The 13666-nt window shown below is 43.4% G+C and overlaps 1 protein-coding gene across 3 annotated transcripts in view; it reads left to right on the plus strand.

The window, feature by feature from the left end:
• Positions 1-13666, plus strand: part of LOC109874011 (protein unc-13 homolog B-like) — a 124731-nt gene that overhangs the window by 85663 nt on the left and 25402 nt on the right. For 2 of the 3 annotated variants that reach the window (XM_031809139.1, XM_031809138.1), the window contains exons 18-26: positions 1222-1337; positions 1476-1639; positions 1836-1961; positions 2304-2454; positions 2655-2723; positions 2834-2923; positions 3182-3319; positions 5522-5652; positions 5741-5826. In XM_031809139.1, the coding sequence (XP_031664999.1) occupies positions 1222-1337; positions 1476-1639; positions 1836-1961; positions 2304-2454; positions 2655-2723; positions 2834-2923; positions 3182-3319; positions 5522-5652; positions 5741-5826 (1071 nt within the window). The remainder of the gene's footprint in view (positions 1-1221; positions 1338-1475; positions 1640-1835; positions 1962-2303; positions 2455-2654; positions 2724-2833; positions 2924-3181; positions 3320-5521; positions 5653-5740; positions 5827-13666) is intronic. The other variant, XM_020465747.2, reaches the window with a different exon arrangement.

Here is a 13666-nt window from a genome sequence, read left to right on the forward strand (position 1 = left end):
CAGACCTGTAACTTCTTCTTTAAGAGGCTCCTCTGTCCTCCACTCGTTACCTGTATTAAGGGCACCTGTTTGAACTTGTTATCAGTATAAAAGACACCTGTCCACAACCTCAAACAGTCACACTCCAAATTCCACTATGGCCAAGACCAAAGAGCTGTCAAAGGACACCAGAAACAGAATTGTAGACCTGCACCAGGCTAGGAAGACTGAATCTGCAATAGGTAAGCAGCTTGGTTTGAAGAAATCAACTGTGGGAGCAATTAGTAGGAAATGGAAGACATACAAGACCACTGATAATCTCCCTCGATCTGGGGCTCCACATAAGATCTCACCCCGCGGGGTCAAAATGATCACAAGAACGGTGAGCAAAAATCCCAGAACCACACAGGGGGACCTAGTGAATGACCTGCAGAGAGCTGGGACCAAAGTAACAAAGCCGCCAGGGACTCAAATCCTGCAGTGCCAGACTTGTCACACTGCTTAAGGCAGTGCATGTCCAGGCCCATCTGAAGTTTGCTAGAGAGCATTTGGATGATCCAGAAGAAGATTGGGAGAATGTCAGATGAAACCAAAATATAACTTTTTGGTAAAAACTCAACTCGTTGTGTTTGGAGGACAAAGAATGCTGAGTTGCATCCAAAGAACACCATACCTACTGTGAAGCATGGGGGTGGAAACATCATGCTTTGGGGCTGTTTTTCTGCAAAGGGACCAGGACGACTGATCCGTGTAAAGGAAAGAATGAATGGGGCCATGTATAGTGAGATTTTGAGTGAAAACCTCCTTCCATCAGCAAGGGCAATGAAGATGAAACGTGGCTGGGTCTTTCAGCATGACAATGATCCCAAACACACCGCCTGGGCAACGAAGGAGTGGCTTTGTAAGAAGCATTTCAAGAAAACTTACAGAAAACATTTTACCTCTGTCATTGCCAACAAAGGGTATATAACAAAGTATTGAGAAACTTTTGTTATTGACCAAATACTTATTTTCCACCATATTTTGCAAATTAATGAATTAAAAATCCTACAATGTGATTTTCTGGATTTTTTTTTCAAATTTTGTCTGTCATAGTTGAAGAGTACCTATGATAAATTACAGGCCTCATCTTTTTAAGTGGGAGAACTTGCACAATTGGGGGCTGACTAAATTGTCTGTCTGTGTGTCTGTCTGTCTGGATTGAAGTAATTGAGTCACTGACATGTGTGCCTATTGTTACAGAGAAGAGGACGGACAAGTCAGCCGTGTCTGGGGCCATCCGTCTCCAGATCAGCGTGGAGATCAAGGGAGAGGAGAAAGTAGCTCCCTACCACGTCCAATACACCTGTCTACACGAGGTACAACACTCAGTACATATCTGTTCACACAGTATGATTACTGCAGACATCACATTAAAACTAGTCCTAAACCAGCCCTAAAAGCACAGCTACTTGTGGGTCTCTATCACACTGACATTATATCTGTCTGCCTTCTAGAACCTGTTCCACCACTCAACAGACATTCTGGGCCAGGGGATAGTAAGGATCCCCGATGCTAAAGGAGACGATGCCTGGAAGGTGTACTTTGACGAGGTGTCACAGGAGATAGTGGATGAGTTCGCCATGCGCTACGGGATCGAGTCCATCTACCAGGCCATGACGTGAGTCAGAGGGAGCAGACCACTCTCTCGTGCACTCTCTCTCGCACACTCTCCATCTTGCTCTCTGTCTGTCTCCCCTTCTCCCCCCTCTCTCTACTATGAAATAACCATTTGGTGCTGTTGTCATTCCCTGGCTGCCTCCAAATTAAGGAAAGTCTATTATAAATGGTCTTAGAATGGATCTGTCTCCATACAGATGCCTGTTAACCGGGTCCATCATTCACATAAAGCACACTCAGGTGGCCATCCCTCAGCTAGAATGGGGCAGGGGCTTGATGGGAGAAATGAAACAGCCGTCCCGCATAGGGAGGATTCATTCGGTGTAAGTCTGATCCCAGTGAGGGTGCTAGGAAGCTAAACATAGACCTAGTCTTGTGCAGTGTTGTTATAACATGCATAACGTCCCATAATATTCTATACTGTAGATTATTTTGTTCCACAATGAAAGAACATGTCCATCTTGTGTAAATTGGTTCAAATTACATAAACAAATTGATTCCATTAACATTTTGACCTGAACATTACATCAGTCATTATGATTTGTGTAAAAGAGACATAATAAATACATGAATGAATAGAATCCATCAACAAACAGCATCATGTCCCATTGAGCTGCTGTCTCTGAGCCCTCCCTGACAGTAGTGCCCTCTGCTGGTGTGTTTAGAAACTTTGCCTGCCTCTCCTCTAAGTACATGTGTCCTGGTGTTCCCGCTGTGATGAGCACCCTGCTCGCCAACATCAATGCCTTCTACGCCCACACTACCGCTTCCACCAACGTCTCCGCCTCTGACCGCTTTTCCGCCTCCAACTTTGGAGTGAGTATTGCCTGACTGACATCCCTTTCCACAATTACACCATCTTGGCTTCTACCCTGTTTTATAACACAGGATGCCTTTTTCTGAATGTATGTTTTCGTTTCCCCATCTCTCTATCATGTACAAATGTCTCTATCCTCTATAGGTCCAGATTACAGGCTCTGTTTTTACTTCTATTTTTCTTACTTTCTCTCCAACAGAAAGAGCGCTTTGTCAAGCTCTTGGATCAACTCCACAACTCCTTACGCATTGACCTCTCCACATACAGGGTGAGTTACACATATTTCACCTGAACCTCAAAATGCACTTGTTGGTTGAACTACATCTTCCCCCTTTTATCTCTGTGTTCCTAATGGTCCCCTTTTTTCTTCTCATCCAGAACAACTTTCCTGCGAGCAGTAAGGACCGTCTCCAAGACCTCAAGTCCACTGTAGACCTCCTGACTAGCATAACCTTCTTCAGGATGAAGGTAGTCTTACACCAGGGTTCAGAAGGAAATGAAACACACACTCAGGGTTCGGTTCTCAGTATAAAACAATCCAGATGTACTCCTATCTCTGGTAGAACAGATAGCTCTGTTATCTTCCTTAGTACAGATATCTGTAATCAGTGTGTTATGACAGTAACTCCCCACCTAAAATAATGACTGTTGATAGTGCTATGCAATCTCTCTCTCTCTTTATCTCTTCTCTCTGTGAAATGCTCACCATTTCCCTCTGGCGTCCAGGTCCAGGAACTGCAGAGTCCCCCCAGAGCCAGTCAGGTGGTGAGGGACTGTGTCAAGGCCTGTCTCAACTCCACCTATGACTACATCTTCAACAACTGCCAGGAGCTGTACAGCCGCCAGTACCAGCTGCTGGACACAGTGAGTCACTCAGACCCACTCAGGTTCTACTCACTTTCTACTGCAGTGCCATGTATGTGATATCGACAGAGGTATATTTTCTGGGTGAGAACCACATTCATGTAAAGCTTAGAGAGGATCTCTTGTTAAATAATGTTGAAGTAATATGGCTACAGGTTCATCTGCCTCACCTAAAGCCCATTCTGGTGGGAAGCTGCTATAGACCACCAAGTGCTATATGTATCTCAATAACGTGTGAAATGCTTGATAATGTATGTGATATCAACAGACAGGTATTTTTTCTGCGAGATTTAAGTATTGACTGGCTTTCAAGCTGCCCACTCAAGAAAAAGCTTCAGTGTCTGCAATCTGGTCCAGGTTATAAATCAACCTACCAGGGTAGTTACAAACGGCCCAGGAATTGTTTAAAGCAGTATCCAAATCCATCGGATGTAGTGATCACAATAGTAGCCAGGAATCTAGGAAAACAAAAATATCAAATCCTGGGCCGAAAATAGTGTATAAGGGGTCATACAATAAGTTTTGTAGTGATTCCTATATTGTGATATTTATTGGTCTGTGGTGTGTAATGAGGAGCAGCCAGATGCTGCACTTGACACATTTACAAAATTGCTTATTTCAGTTACTAATAAGCATGCACCCATTAAGAAAGTGACTGTAAACACTGTTAAATCCCTGTGGATTGTTGAGGAATTGAAATACATTCAACAAGCACAGCACTTACACAAATGACTTATGATTGGCTGAGAGAAATGTATGATAAAAGATGCTGTTTTGTTGGACTTCAGTGGCTTTTGACATTATCGATCATAGTCTGCTGATGGAAAAACTTGTGTTACGGCTTTACACCCCCTGCTATACTGTGGATAGAGTTACCTGTCACATAACACAGAGGGTGTTAGGGCTTTACACCCCCTGCTATAATGTGGATAAAGAGTTACCTGTCACATAACACAGAGGGTGTTACGGCTTTACACCCCCTGCTATAATGTGGATAAAGAGTTACCCATCTACCAGAACACAGAGGGTGTTACGGCTTTACACCCCCTGCTATAATGTGGATAAAGAGTTACCTGTCACATAACACAGAGGGTGTTCTTTAATGCCAGTTCGCAATTGTAAATGAGAACTTGTTCTCAACTTGCCTTCCTGGTTAAATAAAGATGAAATAAAAATAAAATGGAAATCTCTCCAACATAATCCAGGGAGAATCAGGAATTCCCCAGGGCAGCTGTCTAGGCCTATTCTGCCCTTGAGTTGCGTTCCCATGCAAAACTAGACAGATAGCTAACAACTAAGTCTTCAATAAAACTCCCAAGGCGTGACTTTTCTTGAATGAATATATTGAAAACGTTTATGTTGTGAAACTTCAAAATACAGAAAAGAATATACTTTAGTATTCAATTCACACCGACATACTGTAGCTGTACATTAAACATTTGAAGTTGCATAAATACAAAGCACGTGCCAAGGTACCATGCATCTGGCATGATGCCAAACCATATAGCTAATTGTTACTCATCCTTTCATTACTCTAATAATGTACAACCATCTATGTAGAATAACAAAGCATATTACAATAGAAACAGTAACAAAACTACAGTATTGTATATTTTACAATTCGTTTGCATGACGCACGAGCAAAGTAATACAGCTAACGACATACATTAAAGGCATTGCAATTTGTGAGTAAATGCAACCAACATTGATATGTAAGCAACTCTATCAATAACAAGATTATCATCATTAGCTAAATGCTTGAATCGAACTTACAAACAAATATTTTCCAAGGCTGAAGCGTGACAAGAAATAACTACATTGAAAGATCTGCACCGTAGCGTTGTTTGTAGCTGCTTCTATGCGTGCAGAACAAATTCTCTACTTCCTGTTTGCGTAGTCTTTCTAAGTACCAGAAAGCTCCACTAGGGGGCAAATAACACCATTGAACACAATGAAAATCCAATTTAACCATTGTAATAAAATAATCTGTTACCTTCTAACAGGATGGCAGCACAAGGCCCCTTAATTTTTTTTTACACAAATGGTCTAAATGCAGGTTATTCATATGACGAGGGATATTACTTTAATCCAGCAGTGTTGTGTTTCATGCAGTGTTTTGTCTGACTTGGAGTGTGGTTATGGTTGTGTTCTGGCCCAGAACAAGCTGTGTTAGTTTGACTGTGTGGTTGTGTTCTTGTCCAGCACAAAGAGGATCTTCCCCTGGAGGAGCAGGGCCCCAGCATCAAGAACCTGGACTTCTGGCCCAAACTGATCACCCTCATCGTCTCCATCGTAGAGGAGGACAGGAACTCCTACACACCCGTCCTCAGCCAGTTAGTATTAAATTACTATTACCTAACTAATGTACTAATGATTTCTATTTCCAGTATCTAATGCTGCTCTGTGCCATTTCTCCTCCAGGTTCCCTCAGGAGCTGAATGTGGGGAAGGTGTGTGCTGAGGTCATGTGGATGCTGTTCTCCCAGGACATGAAGTATGCCATGGAGGGTGAGTCTCCACAGATTCCCTCTCATGAGCCATGCAGACATGTCCCCTATCTGGGTCATTTTGGGGTCAAGGTCCTAAATCACTGCTACTATATCCTAGACTTTGTTGGCCCTACTTGGGCCCTTTTTCTGGGTGTGTTTGCATATGTTGTAGCTATATGGTGAAAGAATGAGCCCAATAGGATACCTGTGGAGATTGTACTGTAGACCCTAAGCAACAGTCTCTGTCTCAGCCTTGTCTGTCTTTTCTCCTTTGTCTGTCTTTCAGTAATGGATAATGTTGATCATTACCAGTGGCTTCAGGGTAAGACTGACAAGTGAGACGATAGAGTAGACCCTCTTATTATGCTATGCTACAGTAGGTGACAGTTTTCTCTTAGCCATTAGAAATCATCTATTTTAGTGTTGAATATAATTTGACTTCTACCACACCGACTCCAAAGCAAATCAGGTGCGGAAAATAGGTTTATTCAAATAGGACAAATTATGCTTGGAAGTAGATGATCATTCTCTCCTGTCCTCAGTGAAGCTCTCCTGAGACTCTCTCCTGTGGTTCTTTCCTGTGATTATCTCCCCAGAACAAAGGGACAGGATCTTGTTTTATAACCCAGCCCTAGCCTGTGGTGACCAAATTAGAAGTCCTTGCAGTACAACTGGGCCAATGGCCAAATATCGAGTATCCTATTTCAGGCTCACCGTATAGACACATTCCTCCCATGTCTCTGACCCATTGATAAATAATTCCCTATTACAGAAAAAACACTATTTCCATTGATCGTTAATTCTATTGGCTTTATTCATAGTCTGGCAAGCCATTTGTATTCATCAGTTCTGTATGGCTCATCTCCATCTTTTCACTTCTATCTTGCTATATTTCTTTCTATTTGTGTTGCCTTGTTCTTCTCTTTCATTTCCTTCCTTCGTCCTTGCTCATTTCTCTGTATTCTATTCACATCTGAATTCCACTGTCTTTAGGCAGATGTTTTATGCTGGTAAGAGCATCAACCCCCCCCCCCCCCCCCCCCCTCCTGTTCTCCTCCCAGAACCCCACAATCCCCGACAGTTAGATCTGTTTCCAGGGAAAACTGCCATTTCCAATAGAGATGGCGAGTTAATTATCTAGGGAAGGCCATTGTTTGTTTCTTTCACTGTGGTAAAAGGAGGGATCACTGCCACTACCTCTCTTTCCAACCAAGGTGCATGAATTGAGGAGAAAACTGAAGAGATAAAATTCTGCCACACTTGGAGGACAATTCAATAAAAAACTAATTTTGAAAACCTACATAGGTTCTACTTTTAGTGATAAAGAAACATTTTTTATTAATTAAATTGTCCTCAGTGTTGCTGAATCTCCTCCACTTCTTTCACTGTGGTCAGAGTTCCTGACTATGTTTTACATATTCCGTCTGTTCTCTCATTTCATTGCTGAGGTTAGAGAATCATTTTTAATGCTTGGAGAAGAATAGGGAGCAAGCTACACTGAAGCCGAGTATGGAGAGAGGAATGAGGGCGTGAGGAATAAAGAGAGCTGTATCCCAGGGGAGGATGGAGGAGTTCTGGGGATGTGTGATACAGTAGAGCCCTATGCGGTGCAGAGCGAGAGAGCGTTATGTGCTGGGTGTGAAAGCTGCTTATGTCTTCCAGGACCTCTCTATAACTCCTCTCCCCACCGGTGGACTGTATATCTCTAAGTAGTATCTCTACTTCCCCCTGTCCACATGAAAATGTTCACACTCTCCCAATGACAGATCTCTCAGCGATTACAGCTGTGTCTTTCTGGGTAAGTCTCTAAGAGCTTTGCTCACCTGGACTGTACAATATCTGCACATTATTCTTTAAAAAATTCTTCAAGCTCTGTCAAGTTGGTTGTTGATCATTGCTAGACAGCCATTTTCAGGTCTTCTCATCGATTTTCAAGTCGATTAATGTTAAGTGAAAACTGTAACTAGATCACTCAGGAACATTTTTATTTTTTATTTTTTTTATTTCACCTTTATTTAACCAGGTAGGCTAGTTGAGAACAAGTTCTCATTTGCAACTGCGACCTGGCCAAGATAAAGCATAGCAGTGTGAGCATACAACAAAGAGTTACACATGGAGTAAACAATTAACAAGTCAATAACACAGTAGAAAACGAAGGGGGGGTCTATATACAATGTGTGCAAAAGGCATGAGGAGGTAGGCAAATAATTACAATTTTGCAGATTAACACTGGAGTGATAAAAGATCAGATGGTCATGTACAGGTAGAGATATTGGTGTGCAGAAGAGCAGAAAAGTAAATAAATAAAAACAGTACGGGGATGAGGTAGGTGAAAAGGGTGGGCTATTTACCAATAGACTATGTACAGCTGCAGCGATCGGTTAGCTGCTCAGATAGCTGATGTTTGAAGTTGGTGAGGGAGATGAAAGTCTCCAACTTCAGCGATTTTTGCAATTCGTTCCAGTCACAGGCAGCAGAGTACTGGAACGAAAGGCGGCCAAATGAGGTGTTGGCTTTAGGGATGATCAGTGAGATACACCTGCTGGAGCGCGTGCTACGGATGGGTGTTGCCATCGTGACCAGTGAGCTGAGATAAGGCGGAGCTTTACCTAGCATAGACTTGTAGATGACCTGGAGCCAGTGGGTCTGGCGACGAATATGTAGCGAGGGCCAGCCGACTAGAGCATACAAGTCGCAGTGGTGGGTAGTATAAGGTGCTTTAGTGACAAAACGGATGGCACTGTGATAGACTGCATCCAGTTTGCTGAGTAGAGTGTTGGAAGCCATTTTGTAGATGACATCGCCGAAGTCGAGGATCGGTAGGATAGTCAGTTTTACTAGGGTAAGCTTGGCGGCTTGAGTGAAGGAGGCTTTGTTGCGGAATAGAAAGCCGACTCTTGATTTGATTTTCGATTGGAGATGTTTGATATGAGTCTGGAAGGAGAGTTTGCAGTCTAGCCAGACACCTAGGTACTTATAGACGTCCACATATTCTAGGTCGGAACCATCCAGGGTGGTGATGCTAGTCGGGCATGCAGGTGCAGGCAGCGACCGGTTGAAAAGCATGCATTTGGTTTTACTAGCGTTTAAGAGCAGTTGGAGGCCACGGAAGGAGTGTTGTATGGCATTGAAGCTTGTTTGGAGGTTAGATAGCACAGTGTCCAAAGACGGGCCGAAAGTATATAGAATGGTGTCGTCTGCGTAGAGGTGGATCAGGGAATCGCCCGCAGCAAGAGCAACATCATTGATATACACAGAGAAAAGAGTCGGCCCGAGAATTGAACCCTGTGGCACCCCCATAGAGACTGCCAGAGGACCGGACAGCATGCCCTCCGATTTGACACACTGAACTCTGTCTGCAAAGTAATTGGTGAACCAGGCAAGGCAGTCATCCGAAAAACCGAGGCTACTGAGTCTGCCGATAAGAATATGGTGATTGACAGAGTCGAAAGCCTTGGCGAGGTCGATGAAGACGGCTGCACAGTACTGTCTTTTATCGATGGCGGTTATGATGTCGTTTAGTACCTTGAGTGTGGCTGAGGTGCACCCATGACCGGCTCGGAAACCAGATTGCACAGCGGAGAAGGTACGGTGGGATTCGAGATGGTCAGTGACCTGTTTGTTGACTTGGCTTTCGAAGACCTTAGATAGGCAGGGCAGGATGGATATAGGTCTGTAACAGTTTGGGTCCAGGGTGTCTCCCCCTTTGAAGAGGGGGATGACTGCGGCAGCTTTCCAATCCTTGGGGATCTCAGACGAGATGAAAGAGAGGTTGAACAGGCTGGTAATAGGGGTTGCGACAATGGTGGCAGATAGTTTCAGAAATAGAGGGTCCAGATTGTCAAGCCCAGCTGATTTGTACGGGTCCAGGTTTTGCAGCTCTTTCAGAACATCTGCTATCTGGATTTGGGTAAAGGAGAACCTGGAGAGGCTTGGGCGAGGAGCTGCGGGGGGGGCGGAGCTGTTGGCCGAGGTTGAAGTAGCCAGGCGGAAGGCATGGCCAGCCGTTGAGAAATGCTTATTGAAGTTTTCGATAATCATGGATTTATCAGTGGTGACCGTGTTACCTAGCCTCAGTGCAGTGGGCAGCTGGGAGGAGGTGCTCTTGTTCTCCATGGACTTCACAGTGTCCCAGAACTTTTTGGAGTTGGAGCTACAGGATGCAAACTTCTGCCTGAAGAAGCTGGCCTTAGCTTTCCTGACTGACTGCGTGTATTGGTTCCGGACTTCCCTGAACAGTTGCATATCACGGGGACTATTCGATGCTATTGCAGTCCGCCACAGGATGTTTTTGTGCTGGTCGAGGGCCGTCAGGTCTGGGGTGAACCAAGGGCTGTATCTGTTCTTAGTTCTGCATTTTTTGAACGGAGCATGCTTATCTAAAATGGTGAGGAAGTTACTTTTAAAGAATGACCAGGCATCCTCAACTGACGGGATGAGGTCAATGTCCTTCCAGGATACCCGGGCCAGGTCGATTAGAAAGGCCTGCTCACAGAAGTGTTTTAGGGAGCGTTTGACAGTGATGAGGGGTGGTCGTTTGACTGCGGCTCCGTAGCGGATACAGGCAATGAGGCAGTGATCGCTGAGATCCTGGTTGAAGACAGCGGAGGTGTATTTGGAGGGCCAGTTGGTCAGGATGACGTCTATGAGGGTGCCCTTGTTTACAGAGTTAGGGTTGTACCTTAATGGTCGTCTTGGTAAGCAGCTCCTGTATATATTAGACCTTGTGTTTTAGGTTATTGTCCCGCTGAAATGAGAATTTGTCTCCCAGTGTCTGTTGCGAAGAAGAGGTTTTCCTCTAGGATTTTGAATGTGCTTAGCTCTATTCTGTTTCTTCTTATAAAAGAAAACTCCCTAGAGGACTCCCTTGCAGATAACAAGCATACCCAGTACATGATGCAGCCACCACCATGCTTGAAAGTATGAAGTTGTACTCTGTAATGTGTTGTATTGGATTTGCTCCAAACATAACACTTTGTATTTGTATACATAAAGTAAATGTCTTTGCCAATTGTTTTGCAGTTTTACTTTAGTGCCTGATTGCAAACAGGATGCATCCTTTTCACTCTGTTGTTTAGGTTAGTGTTGTGGAGTAACTACAATGTTGTTGATCCATCCTCAGTTTTCTCCTATCACAGCCATTAAACTCTGTTACTGTTTTAAAGTCACCATTGGCCTCATGGTGAAATCCCTGAGTGATTTTTTTTTTTCCTTCTCCAGCAGCTGAGTTAGGAAGGATACCTGTATCTTTGTAGTGACTGGGTGTATTGATACACCATCTAAAGTGTAATTAATAACATCACCATGCTCAAAGCGATATTCAGTGTCTGCTTTTTTTTTTACCCATCTACCAATAGGTGCCCTTTGCAAGGCATTGGAAAACTTCCCTGGTCTTTGTGGTTGAATCTGTGTTTGGTTCCTCAGTTGAGCAGTGAATTTCATACAGTTAATTGTATGTGTGGGGTGCAGAGATGGGGTAGTCATTCAAAAATCATGTTAAACACTATTATTGCACAAAGAGAGTCCATGCAACTTTTTGTGTGATTTGTTAAGCACATTTTTCTCCTGAACTTATTTATGCTTGCCATAACAAAGGGGTTGAGTACTTTTGACTCAAGACATGTCAGCCATTCATTTGTAAAAATGTGTAATTAGCATAATTCCCCATTGACATTATGGGATATTGTGTGTAGGCCAGTGAAACTTTATCTCAATGTCATCCATTTAAAATTGAGGGTATAACACAACATTTTGAAAAACTCAAGGAGTGTGAATACTTTCTGATGGCACTGTACATGGGTGCACACTTGTACAGTCGTGGCCAAAAGTTTTGAATGACACAAATATAAATTTTCACATTCTTCTGCCTCAGGTTGTATGATGGCAATTTACATATATTCCAGAATGTTATGAAGAGTGATCAGTTGAATTGCAATTAATTGCAAAGTCCATCTTTGCCATGCAAATTAACTGAATCCCCCAAAAAACATTTCCACTGCATTTCAGCCCTGCCACAAAAGGACCAGCTGACATCATGTCAGTGATTCTCTCGTTAACACAGGTGTGAGTGTTGACGAGGACAAGGCTGGAGATCACTCTGTCATGCTGATTGTGTTCAAATAACAGACTGGAAGCTTCAAAAGGATGGTGGTGCTTGGAATCATTGTTCTTCCTCTGACAAGCATGGTTACCTGCAAGGAAACACGTGCCGTCCTCATTGCTTTGCACAAAAAGGGCTTCACAGGCAAGGATATTGCTGCCAGTAAGATTGCACCTAAATCAACCATTTATCGGATCATCAAGAACTTCAAGGAGAGCGCGGTTCAATTGTTGTGAAGAAGGCTTCAGAGCACCCAAGAAAGTCCAGCAAGTGCCAGGACCGTCTCCTAAAGTTGATTCAGCTGCGGGATCGGGGCACCACCAGTACAGAGCTTGCTCAGGAATGGCAGCAGGCAGGTGTGAGTGCATCTGCACGCACAGTGAGGTGAACACTTTTGGAGGATGGCCTGGTGTCACGAAGGGCAGCAAAGAAGCCTCTTCTCTCCAGGAAAAACATCAGGGACAGACTGATATTCTGCAAAAGGTACAGGGATTGGACTGCTGAGGACTGGGGTCAAGTAATTTTCTCTGATGAATCCCCTTTCCAATTGTTTGGGGCATCCGGAAAAAAGTTGTTTGGAGAAAACCAGGTGAGCGCTACCATCAGTCCTGTGTCATGCCAAGAGTAAAGAATCCTGAGACCATTCATGTGTGGGGTTGCTTCTCAGCCAAGGGAGTGGGCTCACTCACAATTTTGCCTAAGAACACAGTCATGACTAAAGAATGGTACCAACACATCCTCTGAGAGCAACTTCTCCCATCCATCCAGGAACAGTTTGCTGACGAACAATGCCTTTTCCAGCACGATGGAGCACCTTGCCATAAGGCAAAAGTGATAACGAAGTGGCTCGGGGAACAAAACATCGATATTTTGGGTCCATCGCCAGGAAACTCCCCAGACCTTAATCCCATTGAGAACTTGTGGTCAATCCTCAAGAGGGTGGGTGGACAAATAAAAACCCACACATTCTTAAACTCCAAGCATTGATTATGCAAGAATGGGCTGCCATCAGGATGTGGCCCAGAAATTAATTGACAGCATGCCAGGGCGGATTGCAGAGGTCTTGAAAAAGAAGGGTCAACACAACAAATATTGATTCTTTGCATCACCTTCATGTAATTGTCAATAAAAGCCTTGACACTTATGAAATGCTTGTAATTATACTTCAGTATTCCATAGTAACATCTGACAAAAAAATCGAATCAAATGTTATTTGTCACATACACATGGTTAGCAGATGTTAATGCGAGTGTAGCGAAATGCTTGTGCTTCTAGTTCCGACAATGCAGTAATAACCAACGAGTAACCTAACAATTTCACAACAACTACCTTATACACACAAGTGTAAAGGGATGAAGAATATGTACATAAAGATATATTAATGAGTGATGGCACAGAACGGCAAAGGCAAGATGCAGTAGATGGTATCGAGTACAGTATATACATACGAGATTTTTTTTCACCTTTTAATTAACCAGGTAGGATAGTTGAGAACAAGTTCTCATTTGCAACTGCGACCTGGCCAAGATAAAGCATAGCAATTTGACATACAACAACACAAAGTTACACATGGAATAAACAAAACATAGTCAATAATACAGTAGAACAAAAGAAAACAAAAAGTCTATATACAGTGACTGCAAATAAGGTAAGATAACGGAGTTAAGGCAATAAATAGGCCATGGTGGCGAAGTAATTACAGTATAGCAATTAAACACTAGAAGCACCAGCTGTCAGATCAGCTCACAGTGTTAGTGGT

The sequence above is a fragment of the Oncorhynchus kisutch genome, linkage group LG29, assembly GCF_002021735.2.
Source record: "Oncorhynchus kisutch isolate 150728-3 linkage group LG29, Okis_V2, whole genome shotgun sequence".
In the NCBI taxonomy this organism is placed as follows: domain Eukaryota; kingdom Metazoa; phylum Chordata; class Actinopteri; order Salmoniformes; family Salmonidae; genus Oncorhynchus; species Oncorhynchus kisutch.